General features: G+C 34.5%; 1 protein-coding gene across 1 annotated transcript; it reads left to right on the forward strand.

Annotated features, from left to right (window-relative positions):
- Positions 1-8,048: 8,048 nt before the first annotated feature.
- On the forward strand, positions 8,049-14,331 carry LOC143597052 (uncharacterized). The gene is made up of 17 exons (XM_077075666.1): positions 8,049-8,246; positions 8,335-8,473; positions 8,569-8,720; positions 8,801-8,884; positions 8,987-9,049; positions 9,714-9,845; positions 9,926-10,132; positions 10,207-10,332; positions 11,278-11,327; positions 11,427-11,589; positions 11,678-11,815; positions 11,897-12,019; positions 12,089-12,187; positions 12,673-12,762; positions 12,842-12,923; positions 13,101-13,231; positions 14,004-14,331. The coding sequence occupies exons 1-17, from the start codon at positions 8,085-8,087 to the stop codon at positions 14,142-14,144; spliced, it is 2,082 nt and encodes a 693-aa protein (XP_076931781.1). The 5' UTR covers positions 8,049-8,084; the 3' UTR covers positions 14,145-14,331.
- The last annotated feature ends 148 nt before the right edge of the window (positions 14,332-14,479 follow it).

The raw sequence follows: 14,479 nt of genomic DNA on the forward strand, positions 1-14,479 counted from the left end.
ACTAAATATATCAAAAATACCAAAACACTTTAGAAAAATACCAAATTTTTCTGGGATGTTCCTTGTCATTCTCATAACTCTCTGGAATTTTTCCAGATTTATTTTCGTAAATTTACATATATTTATCTATTTTCAAATCTTATTAAAATACTAAATATATCAAAAATACCAAAACACTTTAGAAAAATCCCAAGTTTTTCTGGGATGATCTTTATCATCCTCATAACTTTCTGGAATTTTCCCAGATTTATTTTCCTACATTTACATTTATTTATCTATTTTTAAATCTTGTTAAAACACTAAATATATCAAAAATACCAAAACACTTTAGAAAAATCCCAAATTTTTCTGGGATGATCTTTATCATCCTCATAACTTTCTGGAATTTTTCCAGAATTTAAAACTTATTTTTCAAGCCATTTTCACCCAAAACCGAGCTAGAAAGCCCTAGAACTCGTATCACCGAAAAGCCTACTTAGACTTTTCCAACTGAGCTCAAATTTTGTGGGTGACTTTTATATGTTATAAAAAGCTTATCTTAAATTTTTCGGAATTTTTCATCATGTTTTGCTATTTTTCACTATTTTTGGCCAAAACCGAGCATTAAATTCACCAAATATTCATCTTTTATCCAAAAATTACCAAAAATTCACAGATCTCATATTTTCATGTGTAGATCATCTCTGTGAAATTTCGTGACCCAACTCTAAGCACACGGAAATCTGTCCATTTTTCATAAACACCCGAAAACCGAACTATCTTGTGTTTTCTAGCTTTAGATCGCAAGGATCTCGGTTTCTAGCCTTTGCTAGCCGCTAGATACAACACTTTCAAGCACAACAACACCACACCAAGCAAACTATACCAACAATCAAGCCATTTCTTTCCTAGAGTCGGTTAAAACATCAAAACAACGATTTCAACCGTAAAAATTCGTTCTAAACACTTTTAACTAATTACTTGGATCAAGATCCTTTGTATAACTTGTATACATCCTTTGATCACACAAGAACCGGTTCCATCTCGGGTTTTCACCCATATTTCATTTGGAACCTTTTTGTTCTTGCAAAAACAACTCAAACTAAGTAATTAACACCAAAGATCATGTATTATAACATGTTTATACCTTTGTTCTTGATTAGAAATGATGGAAATGGATGGAGGATCAAGGGTTTGTGATGGGTGATGAAAAGCTTGAGAGATGGAGAGAGTTTTGAGAGAGTTTGTGTGTGTTTTTGTGTAAAAAAAAAGAAAATGAAAGATAATGTTAACCCATGGGGGGTGGCCGGCCCTTTGTGGGTGTGTGTGGGGGCCCCACATCTCCAATATTGTCCACATATCTAGATTACGCAATCTGGATAATGTTGTGGATAATCTGGTTCAGTTCGTTTCTCGTTTAAACTCGTAATTCGGCTTAAAACGAGCTTAAAATGGTTGTTTTTCGGGTTAACACAAAATTTATATAAAACTGATTTAAAAACTTTAAAAACTTAACCCATGACATTAAAACATCATATTATTAATAATTACGCATCTTTTTCGGCTTGATTGATCGTCTCTTGCTTGGTTTGGTGTTAAAGGTTTCGTTTAGCGTACCGACGTACCATTAAATCGAAATCCTTTTTCTGTGCTATAATTCACCTATCCCGAAGCATTAATACTTCGTAAACATCACTAAACATTATATACTTCGTCTATAATGTAATTCCCGATTCGTTCGGGTTTCAATAACCGATCATTGGTTGATCGAAATTCCAATATGATTCACTATATAATTGAGTATGATTCATACTGTGAATCATATATACTCGTATAAACGTACTATAACTCATATAATCAATATTAAACGACACGTAAATAGTATATTCCGGCTAGGGTATACCTGAAGTTGCCGGAATCGTTACAAGTATCACGAATGAGTGAACAGTATAATGAATGAGTCACTAGAATGATTATAACAAGCTTCTAACAAACTCACGAATGAACTCAAAGATGATAACGAATGAACTCATCCATCATCAAGAAATTAGCAAATGAGTTCAAACATTCAAACTCAAAACCCAGATCCTTAAGCATCCAAAACCACATCAAATCCAAGCTTAAACCACAATCAATCCACTCGCAATCACAAATCAATCAATCCGAACTAATTCCAACACTTTTGACCACAAATCACACCTCAAATTAGTCAATCCTTGAATCAATTTTGACTAATTAAAGTCAAAATCATGCGTTCAAATAACTTTAGACTCCCGCTCAAATCAATTCACAACAAATTAAATCAATACAATCCATTTCACTCATACCAGACCTTAATCCAAATCATATGATCAACCCTTACTAAAATTGACACTCAGTTATCAAGTAAATTGATCAATTTTCTATCCGTTTTTAAGTTCGTTCAATTCGTTAACCAATTTTATCTCAAACACTTTCAATTAACCTAATCAAGATCAACAATACGATCAATCAGACATTCAGTGCTCTGATTCCAATTGAGAGACCACATGAATAATCATCATTATTCATTACAATTTGATCTAGTCCTTGTGATATATGCTCTATGTTAACTTATTAGGTATCATTGTGTGTTGAGAGGAAATTTAGACAGAGTAACGAGAGAATTTCAATAATAATTCGAAACTGTTATAAATCATAAAGTTATATGGGGGTATATATAGGAGATGATGACTCATTCGCTATATAGGCGTAGCGAATGAGCCACATTCGCTAGACATCCCTTAGCGAATGGCCTTATAAGTTATAAACTCATTCGTTAACATCCCCTAACGAATGAAGAAATAAAACAGTGTTCATTTCCTATACAATCCATAGTGAATGACACTTTACATTAATTGCAAAACTAAACCCTATATATTATATCTATTACAAAATTTGACAAACAATTAAATAAAGAACGAGACGCCTAATGATGTATTAACGACCTATGCACGAGAGGAGCAGAAAATAATGCAAGATGATGTAAAATCAGCTTGTACGGGGATTGGCATGAAGGCCAAGGAGTGAGAATAAAGAAAAAGAATAAAGTGATCGAAAAATCTGGTCATACACGTCCCCCACGTTGAAAGTGGTTTCTTGGTTAGCCGCGAATCATGCGACGCGCTCATGAGACAAATCCAACTATTTTGTATGTCACATAACGTGGCGGACGTGATTAAGACAAGTCACATAGCGCGACAGGGTGGCTTGTCGGTTAAGTTTGTTAAAAACATATTTAAACTGTTTTTACAACCCTAGATGATATAGCTTGTACCATATCTGGCAAAGAAGAACCCTATGATGATTTGGAGAGATGAGAAGCTGCTGAAATCATTAGAGAACAGTCGGGTTGAAGTATCAAGTGTGTCACAAGTCGTATAAGGTTGGTTTTGTTTTATTTCCTTGAATACTCTTTGTAATCAGACTTATGAACACGTTATAGAACCTTAATACTACTGTTCTTGAGATGTTTTGTGATATGAGTAGCTAAGCTCCATAGTACTGCCTAGGTTTTGGTTATTATTGATGTTTTAACGTTGTTTTGGGTTTTTAATGAATGTATGATCGTTTATATACTGAAAGTTCATAGTGTGTGAAATTATCCCGTACATAGCTACTGAACTAGATGACTTTTCAGTTGCATGATCCCCTTGTAGTTGATTATTGCATAAATTTATTTTGTGTTATCATTAATTGCATGTTTAATCGATATTGAGTGTGTTGGTTGAGTTTGATACATGTATCATAGGGTTTGTGTGGTTAAATATATTAATATCAATTCACCCCCACCCCCGTTTTAGTTGGACCAAGACATTAGGGGTTAGCTTATCCTCTTGTCTTAATTAATTTAGTTAGCTGTTGTGAGACCACGTGCGGTTTTTAGCTGTCGAATAGGTTAAGTTGTAAGTTGAGTTATTTTGTTCGTATTGTCGAATTACCTCTTATTCCTTAGGATTGTTATGCCTACGAGCCATAGAGGTATTTGTGACTTAGACATGGACCAAGTGGTGGGTCATTAGGATATTCAGATACGCAATTGTAACTTAGAAGCTATCTAAACGTTGTTAAAGTTTCCTAGTAAAACTGACCATGGGGACCTAGTTTCCTTAGCTCTGTTTGTTTTAGTACATATTTAGAACCCTCAAACATTTTTTAGCACCTGAGTCTCATTATTGGTCATGAATTTTCCTTACCTAGGTAGTTCCCTTTAATCGTATTTGAAACTTCCGTCAGTTTAGTTAAGTCTTGTAAAGTTTTTCCGTTAGTTCAATTAGTTAATTTAAATTAAAACTAGTTTAAAAGAAATTTTAATATATTTATTAGGCGGTATTAGTTAGGGTTTAGTATCTGAGCCACCGCACGTGTCCTTGAGTTCGATATCTAGACTTCATTTATATGTGATACATGCGACTGACCGCTTGTGTGAAGATAGTTTAAGTTGTTTGATTTTAGGCTTAGTTGTGAACCGCATTCTATTTGTATATGTATTTTTGCACATCAATCATACACTATTTTCCCACTCATACCTTCAACACTCTCTCTACATGTAAAGAATGTTGCTGAACTGCTTGTATACTTATTTCCTAAACTTGGAGATCCCTTAGCATCATGCATTCCCAGATCCTGAAACCTAATTAGTGTTTGTCTCATTTTATTTCATGTTCAAGTCATAACCCCTTAATCGGTTCACAACAACCTCTAAGTCCATCTACTCTGCAAACTTTTTGATCATCACGATATAGAATTCCTACTTGGGTGACTTCTCTTTAATTTCATCATCTTTAACCGTAATTGCATAATTACTTAGTTCGGTCATAAGATGGTAGAATCTTGTGATTACGTCTTCAAGCGTTTCATTCTTCATGTACTTGAAAACAACAAACTTCATTTTTGTAGACACTTTTTGTTGTTTTAATGCTCACATTCCCTTCAAGCGGTTTTCTAGGACTTCCCATAACTCCCTAGCAAAGTATTTTTTGAACATATGCAAGATTTCTTGTGGAAGTGCCATTGTTTTCTTTGCATGGGCTTTCTTCTTGGCTTCATACATTTTCTTCTCATTATCATCCAATTCTAAATATTTTTTCACTTATACTCTCTCGTTAAACTCAATAATAGGTTGCACCTAATCGTCCTTGATGCAAACCCACATCTTTGTATCAACATACAGTATAATTGTTCAGACCTTTCTTTCCAACTTGGATAATCAATGGTCTTAAGTAATTTGGGAGTACTATTAGGTGATCCCGCCTAAGAATCCATTCTTGAAAATTTCAGTTAAGTTTATCGATGACATGTTTTAAATAGTTTAAAGTTATTAGATCATAAGCTAAGTTATCTTGTTTTCAGTATTGGCGAAAAGTTCTCTAGTCTAACTTTGCCGAAGTATAGTTTCGTTTAGTTAGGTTCACCTTCTAGTAACTTCGTCTGTTATGTTCACCACTCGTATGTCCGCCGGGTCTGGAAACCCTAGCGACAAGTTCGCCGATGGCAGAAAAGAATTAATGAAGGATTTTTCTGGGTTTTTTCGAGGGTGTGTATGATGGGTTTGTGTAGTAGTAAAATACATGTTGATGGTGAGTTTGATGAGGGTTTTGAATGTGTAAACTTGTTAAAATACTCATAAAAAATCCAAAAAATCACTTGCCTCACGAACAAACACATTGATACAAATTGTAGATTCCTAGCCGGATCAATGTGAGACTGTTATGATTGTCTAATGGTGCGGAATCCCCTTAGATATCAACTACGAGATTAATATGAGTAGTAACACAAATATTACACAGAATTTTCTTCTGTAGATTAACTATGAACACGAGTACCTGAACACAAAGAACGAATGCTGAAGGAAGTAACCAAAACCTTAAGGCCGATACAAGTTCGCCCTTTTACAGACCTGACGAACTTAACTAAGTTCATCACTTAGTTTTCTTCACCAGCTCCCTAAATTCACACCAGCCAGTATGTTAACCAAACACAATCCACTAACGACACAAACCACAATGCATTCATTATAAACACAATTACAAACATTGTCACTAAGATGCACCAACAGTTATATATACAATTATAATTGAAAAACATGTGAAAAATAATTATAAATATATAAAAATTAATTAATATATAACAAACAAGTTGAGTCCCATCAAACTGGAGCTTGTAAAACTACTCACAAGCCAAGCACGAGCTTTATAAATAGAAATCGAAACACACTTTGAGCACGAGCCTAGGGATGTTTGTTTTTTCTAGGAAGCTCTTCTTGACATCTTTTGTATGCGCCGCGCATATCACGCGCAGACGTATAGGTCTACAGACTGTTTGTTTTTTGGAAGACATTTCATTAAAAAAGGTTTGCGCGCCCTCTTCTTCGGGCATACATGGACCAACCCCTTCTCACATCTTATGGCCTCTTCTTATCTTTTATTTCATCCCTTCTCAAACCCTATAAACATACAACCTCTTCTTCCACCCTAACCTCCATCGACCCCTACCCTTCCAGCTCCACACCGCCGCTGCTGTCGTCGCACACAAACACCAGCCAACAGAGAAACTTTTTATTAATTGGGAGTCCGGAGTTCCTTTACGTTCTCTTTTATCCGGTGTACTTCACAGAGAAACTTTTTATTAATTGAACCCTCAATTTATAGTTTAAATAAAGGATGAGAGAACTTTGAAGATGCCTAGCATCATATGGCCTTACCTGTCTTTGATTTTCCGGCTGACCGAGTGAAAAAAGAATAGAATATGTAAAAATGGCTATTATGAAAAAGTATATTTATATTTGACAAGAGATAACAGTCCCACATCAAACTCAAATATCAATTTTATATAAGATACTTATATTAAATTAACAAATGTTGTTTGACTATCTTGAGGACTTTTTTATATTTAAATTATAGTTTATTTAAAAATTTCAGTTTATTTTAGCACTCTGTTAAAAAACAAGTAGTTTTTTTTTCTTGGTCCACCTCTTCTACTGCTACAGATGCCTGCATCGCTTGATTCAAGCTGTGCGGGTGAAATCAGGCGGTCCAAGAAGACCGGGTAATAGATGGAACCTATTCTCTAATACAATTAGTTGTGCACAAAGATGTTCCTACAACTATTGAGAGGGAGATACCACACTTAAGCGAGACCTTACCAGTTATTGACTTGAACAAACCTTCCCAGTGAGTGTAACATGTTTAGTAAGCTGCATACATTTTACCTTTGAGAAAACAAATATCACCTAACACTGTGTTCCCGAGTCTCATTTAAAGAGGGGAGGGAAAGAAAATGAGAAGAAAATGGGAAGGAATTATGTTCCAGAGATTTTTTAAGGAGGGGAAGGGAGATAAAGACTAGAAAATTGAAGTCCATACTCATCCTTCCGAATTGAAAAAAATTAGGAGAGAAAATGTGTATGTATAACATTAACTACCTATTAATTCATAAATTTTCATTCTTTTCTTTTCATTTTCATTAAACTCGGGAATATGAAATGAAGTGATATGTTTTTCTTTCCCCCTCTTTCTCTTCTCTTTCAATTCTCCTCCCTTTTTATTCTCTGTTGCTGCTTAAATGAAACTCGAGAATACATTTTAAGTTTTATACAGTTTTAAGTTTTGGTGTTTAGAAGACTGATGTAAGTAAACAGAACAGAAAAGAAAAGAAAATGAGAATTGGAATCTGGTGATATTAATAGTGGGTCGTCGTCGTTGGTCATGTTCTTTCTTGAATCTCTAGGGTTTATGAGTCTTGGTTACTCGACACAATCTTCCGATTCAGGCGTTCACAATTCCTTCTCATTGCATGTTGAAGTTGGCACGATTCGTAAGCCTCTTCATTAATCCATTTGTTCAATTCATAAGTTAGGTCATCTGGAAGTCGTTAGAATTAGGCTTCACAGTTGTTAGGATTTCGGTTAATTAACTGGAAATAAAGCACCAACATTGTTCTGAATGTGTTAGGTCTCTTTTCTTATTAACAACATGCTATGCAGTCAATAGCAAAGTTACTTGTTGATTCATTTATTTTGTGTGCAATCTTCTCATATTAGCTAGCTATCTTTTCTTTGCTTTTCCAAAGGGAGTAGTTTGCCTTGAATGAACGTAGGCATGGATTTAAACGCATCGCCTGAACCCGAAGAAGATGAACAAGTATTCGAGCCAAGCTTCAGCGAAGACAGTGCACCAGAAGAAAAGCATATCCCTCATCATCATCATCAACTAGATCCTGTGGAGTCAGCAGTTGATATTATGCGCCGGGTACTTCACTAATGTTTAAACTTTAATGCTGCTATATATCACGAATAAAAGATACAGTTTTCATGATCCAATCGCGTTCTTGAATCAGGAGCGTGAAGAAAGAAAGCTAAGACTGAAACGAGAACGCCCCGATGACAAACCAAAATATCAAGCTTACCAGTCTGTGAATGATCATTTGTTTCATACAAAGATGCAGAGAACTTATGATAAGAGTAAACTTCCTCCAGGTAAACTTTAATCTCAAGGATTCAAATTTGGTCTACATGTACATTCATTTCAAATTGTTACATAGTACATTTTGATTAATTTGTTTGTACTATAGGATGGTTGGATTGCCCTGCATATGGTCAAGAAATAGGTGGTATTGTTCCTTCTAAAGTGCCTCTCAGTGAATCTTTTAATGACTGCATTGTCCCTGGTAAAAGATACTCGTATAGACAAGTCATTCATCAACAAAGAGTTTTGGGTCGGAAGGTTAGTATGGTCAAATCGAAGATAAATGATACTACTTGTATGAAAATATGAGCTTAATTTGTGATTTGCTACATTTTTAGTTGGGCTTGGTGATTGATCTTACAAATACAACTCGCTACTATTCTGTAAATGATTGGAAGAAAGAAGGCATCAAGTATGTTAAGGTTAGTTTCCAGATACTAATTACCAAGTCTTTGTTTTGTATTCATTATTCTATTTTATCAAAACAATGATTATTCATCCGTTCGTGTTTTTGTTTGTTTCAGATCAACTGCAAGGGGCGTGACTCAGTTCCAGAGAACGAGGCAGTTAATCAGTTTGTGTATGAGGCATGTTATTCTTACAACTTTACAAGTTATTTACCCCTTTTGTCTAGGCCTGTAAACGGACCGAACGTTCAGTGAATCGTCCGGCAAGAAGTTTGTTTGGGTTTGTTTATTTAATAAACGAACGGACATGAACACAAATATTTTTTTTTCGTTTAATCAAACGGACCAACACTACAGATGTCCCGTTTGTCCATTTACGTTCGTGAACGTTCACTTATGTCTGTTCATTGACGTTCAGTTATGTTCGTTTGTATAAAATATATTTAGTTATTACTATTTACTAATATTACTTTAAAATCAGTTTGAACTTCATATTTAAACCTTTGTTTACTATATAAAGGTTGGATTATGTGATCATGGCATTTTTAGACTTTAATTTGGAAATGTGTATACTTTTAGTATGTATTCGTTTGTGTTTGATTTTGTTCATTTGTGCTTGCTTATGTTCGTGAACTGTTCGTTTAGAATATTATTGAGCGAGTGTAAACGAACGCATTCATTTTCTTGATGAATGAACACGAACAAAATTCGTTTGTTAGTTTTTAAGTTTAATGACATGTTTGTTTGGTTCGTTTACAGACCCACAGCGCTGTCCGTTGAAAATGTGTTCTATCATTTTTCAAATTACAAAAAAATAATAATAACAAAATAGGTTTAATCTCAGGTTTCTCAATTTCTAGCTCGACAAAAGAACTCAAAGAAGTATGTTCTTGTTCATTGCACACATGGGCATAACCGTACAGGGTATATGATTATCCATTATCTCATGCGAACATTGCCAATATCTGTAACTCAGGTCAGTTAATCTTGTGAGCTGTTTTTATCGTTTTATAAATTCGTTTATGTTATGGATTTCTACTAATTATTCTGCTACAGGCAATAAGAATATTCTCTGAAGCACGTCCACCCGGCATATATAAACCGGACTATATTGACGCGTTATACACCTTCTATCATGAAAGAAAACCTGATATGGTCACGTGTCCTTCAACTCCCGAGTGGAAAAGATCTTCTGAGTTTGATCTGAATGGAGAGGCGTTACCGGATGAAGATGATGATGGAGTGCCTTTGGATCCTCTGGATGTATATTTCCTTGTATTAATTGTTCACGTTTTTTAATCACGACCCTGATTTAGCATTTTTTTTATTTGTGTTAGGGGAATGTCCATGATGATACAGAGGGAGTGATGACAAATGATGATGTCTTGGGTGATAGTATCCCTCAAGATCAGCAAGATTCTTTCAGACAGTTCTGTTATCAGGCATTGAAATTAAGTGCAGGGGTAAGTGATATTTCATTTGATCGTTTGTACAGTTTAAATTCTTTTAAATATAGTGAATAATTAATGACACTTGTCAAGCTTGATAGTATCTGGACGTAATATTGAATATTATTTAATATAACTCCTGAAACATGACGACCTTGTTATGGCCTTACTTTAATGTAGAGGTTACCCCCTTGTCTTTTTGAAAACCATATTTTGTAAGTGTTGGGTTTGGTAGAATAGGTCTTTTCTGTGTATGCTTATTCTTTCATGAATGCCTCATTTTCAAATAAATATAACAAAGATCTACATTTATGTTGACAAGCCAGTGAACCACTTAACTAAACTAGTTATAAAAGCTATAAACTATAAACTATAAAGACTGTTTTTTTATTCAATTGTGCTTCTTCAGCTAGAGAATCAACAACATTTTGACTTGTTCAAAGTTCTGAATCACCAAGTGGTTTGAAGGAAAAAACAACTGTTGTCTTATGAATGCCTATTTAACCCAGTTCACATTGCCTTGAACTTTAGCGTCACGTTTTTAGGATTTTTGGCATCTGAAACTTTAAAAAAGTAAGAGTAGAACAAGTTTCTAATCTGTAGACGCCAATAAGAGGATTTTTGAATGTTTCTTATATGTTGATGTTGTATCACTTAGGTCTCTTGTATGAAATAATTAAAGTGCCTAGGGGCTTAGTGGCCATTTGTTTTTTTCTTTCTTTGGGTAGGGGTAAGGGTAGGGGGTTGGCCGTATATCTTTATTTCTTGCATTGACAGTTACATTTCTGCAATCACATTCTTGCTATTGCCTCATCTTATTCAAAACAGACAACGGGTTGCCGCAATCACTTTTTTTTTTGGCTCATATATTTTTATATAGTTAATTCGTTGGTTATTATTACTAAAACATATTGTTTCAGCTGTGATTTATTTTACTTTTTGTATATTTTTGCTTCTCAGCCTAGAGGGAACCAGCAGTTTCCAGGGTCACATCCTGTTTCTCTAGATAGGTCTGATGTCTAACTCTTTTTCATAGTCGTAATCTATTTTTTTGGGATGTTTATCGACTATAATATTATAATATATTATAATGATTGAATACTGTGCAGGGAAAACTTGCAACTTCTTAGGCAGCGCTACTATTATGCAACATGGAAAGCTGATGGAACGCGATACATGATGCTAATTACTATGGACGGATGCTATTTAATTGACAGAAACTTTGTTTTCCGAAGGGTCCAGATGCGATTTCCTTGGAAATTGAATAATGAAGTATAAGTTTACTCTTGAGAAAATTTCTTGTTTTAAAGGTCTTCACGTTAAACGTCTATCATGACATAAAAAATAATCTTTTTGCAAGGGTTTAGCTGAGAAGGTTCACCACTACACGCTGCTTGATGGTGAGATGATAATTGATACTGTACCCGACACTCAGAAACAAGAAAGACGTTATCTGATTTACGATTTGATGGCAATCAATCAAATATCTATCATTGAGGTAAAGTGTAAGTATAGTTGATACAATAAAAATAATTCTATTCTAATATATATATATATATATTAATGAAAATTGATACAGAGGCCTTTCTACGAACGATGGAAAATGCTGGAGAAGGAAGTGGTTGAACCTCGAAACCGTGAACGCCATAATATATATAAAAACGGACATTCTATGTATAGATATGACTTGGAGCCATTCAGGGTATAATTAGCATACACTAATTAATTAAGTTTATAGTTAATATTTACTTATTTTGTGAAGTTTTAATAGGTAAGGAGGAAGGACTTTTGGTTGCTTTCAACTGTCAATAAGCTCCTGAAGGAGTTCATTCCAAGGCTTTCACATGATGCAGATGGTCTTGTTTTTCAGGTTCAAAATCCACACACATACTGGATGAAACGAGCTGAGCCGATCAGGCTCGTTTAGAGCTATGTATCCAAAGCTCGATTTTGGCTTGTTTCAAGCTTTAGCTCGCTCGTGAGATAATTTTCCAGCTCGGCTCATTTATTATGTATTATATATTATATACACATAATTATTTTTATGTGTTTATAAATATAGTTTTGTATATAACATAATATATATTGTTTAGTTGCTTTTAATATATATATTTTAGATAATAACTATTATATTAATAAAAGGCTTTAGGCTCACGAGTTTATTCTCGGGCTCGTTTATTAAACAAGCTTAGTTTTAGGCTCGAGTTCGTTTAAGCTCGGCTCAGTTTGAGTTTATAGTGAGTTGATCTTGAGTACCCCACAAGCGGATCGGCTCCTTTACACTTTTACTCAAATCATATTTATATTTTCAAAATGTTTTATTATCTCTGTAAACATTTATTTCTATATGGGCAGGGTTGGGATGACCCTTATGTCCCACGAACACATGAAGGACTTTTGAAGTGGAAATATGCGTCAATGAACTCTGTGGATTTTCTTTTCGAGGTTTCATTTTGAAGTTTTCAAATATAATGTATTTGCAGATGTTTATAGGCCAATAACTGTTATATCATCGCATCCACAGATGGCTGAAGATCGCCAACTAATTTTTCTCTATGAACGAGGGAAAAAGAAGCTAATGGAAGGAAACCGAATTGCATTTGGTGGTCAGTAAATAACTAATTTGATGTCACAACTTTGACCCGCTAACTTACAAATTCAGTTAATTTTTGTTATGATTAATCTTTTAACGGGCCACATGGGTGAAATTTAACACTATTCAAAAGTTTAGATTATTGTATTTTTTGATGATATTGTTGATCTAATTTCTTTTGAATCGGTAGATGATGTTGATCCTGCATCATACTCGGGGAAGATAATCGAGTGTGCTTGGAATTCAGAGGAAGAAGTATGGGCCTGCATGCGGGTCAGGACAGATAAAGCTACACCAAACGAGTTCAATACGTATAGAAAGGTGCTTCTCTTTCTGTGTGTGTGTGTGTGTGGGCAGTGTGTATATAGTCAACCTTTTCAATTGTCATGATTAAAAAGAACCAAGTATGACACAAAACAGAAGTTATTGAATTCTTGTAGGCCTGTTAGCGAACCAAACAAACACAAATGGGCATGTTAGTGTTCTTTAGTTTAACTTTAACTGGACAAACGATTGAAGATGAACAATTAAACGAGCGAAGTTTCTTGTTCGTGTTCGTTCTTTAAGAAAACTAGTGTGTTCATGCTCATTTGTTAATAGCATAAACAAACGGTTCACGAACATAAACAAGCATAACTTAACATATATGAATGAACATCAATATCTTGGACCTAAAAAATTAATAAAACTAGACTAAGTTGTACTTGGTGATATCTGAGTTCAATAAAACTATAATAAATTGCAATGGGCTTAAAAATTTTTTTTTTTAATATGAGCATAAATGAAGGAGACGTGTTCATGTTCGTTCGTTTAACTAAATGAACACAAAATTTTGTTCATGTTCGGTTGTTTATTAAGTCAACGAACTTTCCGCCTAACAGTTCATGGGTTCACTGAACCATTTGGTTCGTTTACAGGCGTAAATTTTTTTTATTGAACATGAAACAAGATCTGGACACTAACTGCTACCTAAAGAATATCATGCTAACTAAATTAGTACGGGCACATTTCTACCCATGTATGTGGATTGATTCAACCCACATATCTAACATATGGGTATGTTAACTATGTGTAAAAACACACGTGAAAACAGGTGATGCGGAGCATAAAGGACAATATCACAGAGGAAGTGTTATTGGATGAGATAAATGAGATAATTCAGCTGCCAATGTATGCAGATAGAATTAAACAGGACAGCAAAGGCCACCACCACTCAAGTTCTAGACCTAAATGAGAGTGAGTTTAATGGATCGGGTTTAGTGTAGGAGAAGAAAGGATAACCGAGAATGTTATGTAATTAGGGAGCGAATCGAGTGATTTAATATTGTTGTAAATTGTGGTGTCTGGTGAGTTTGCATGATCCAGTTGCTGCGCATAATCTAGCTATGGATATTATATCAAGAAGCCCTTTTTATATTGGTTTTCAGGTATTATTATTATTATTATGGATTAGTAAATGTATATTTTAGTCTAGACTTTATGGCCTTCTTCTGGTGTTTGAACCCTTTTTTTTCACTAATCAACTCAAATTGGGTTTTGGGCGTAAACTGGTACGGTTTCGGTCAAAGA

This window comes from Bidens hawaiensis, unplaced genomic scaffold (genome assembly GCF_021521415.1).
Source record: "Bidens hawaiensis isolate Kalapana, Puna unplaced genomic scaffold, B.hawaiensis_p1.1 tig00047518_1, whole genome shotgun sequence".
Classification (NCBI taxonomy): Eukaryota; Viridiplantae; Streptophyta; class Magnoliopsida; order Asterales; family Asteraceae; genus Bidens; species Bidens hawaiensis.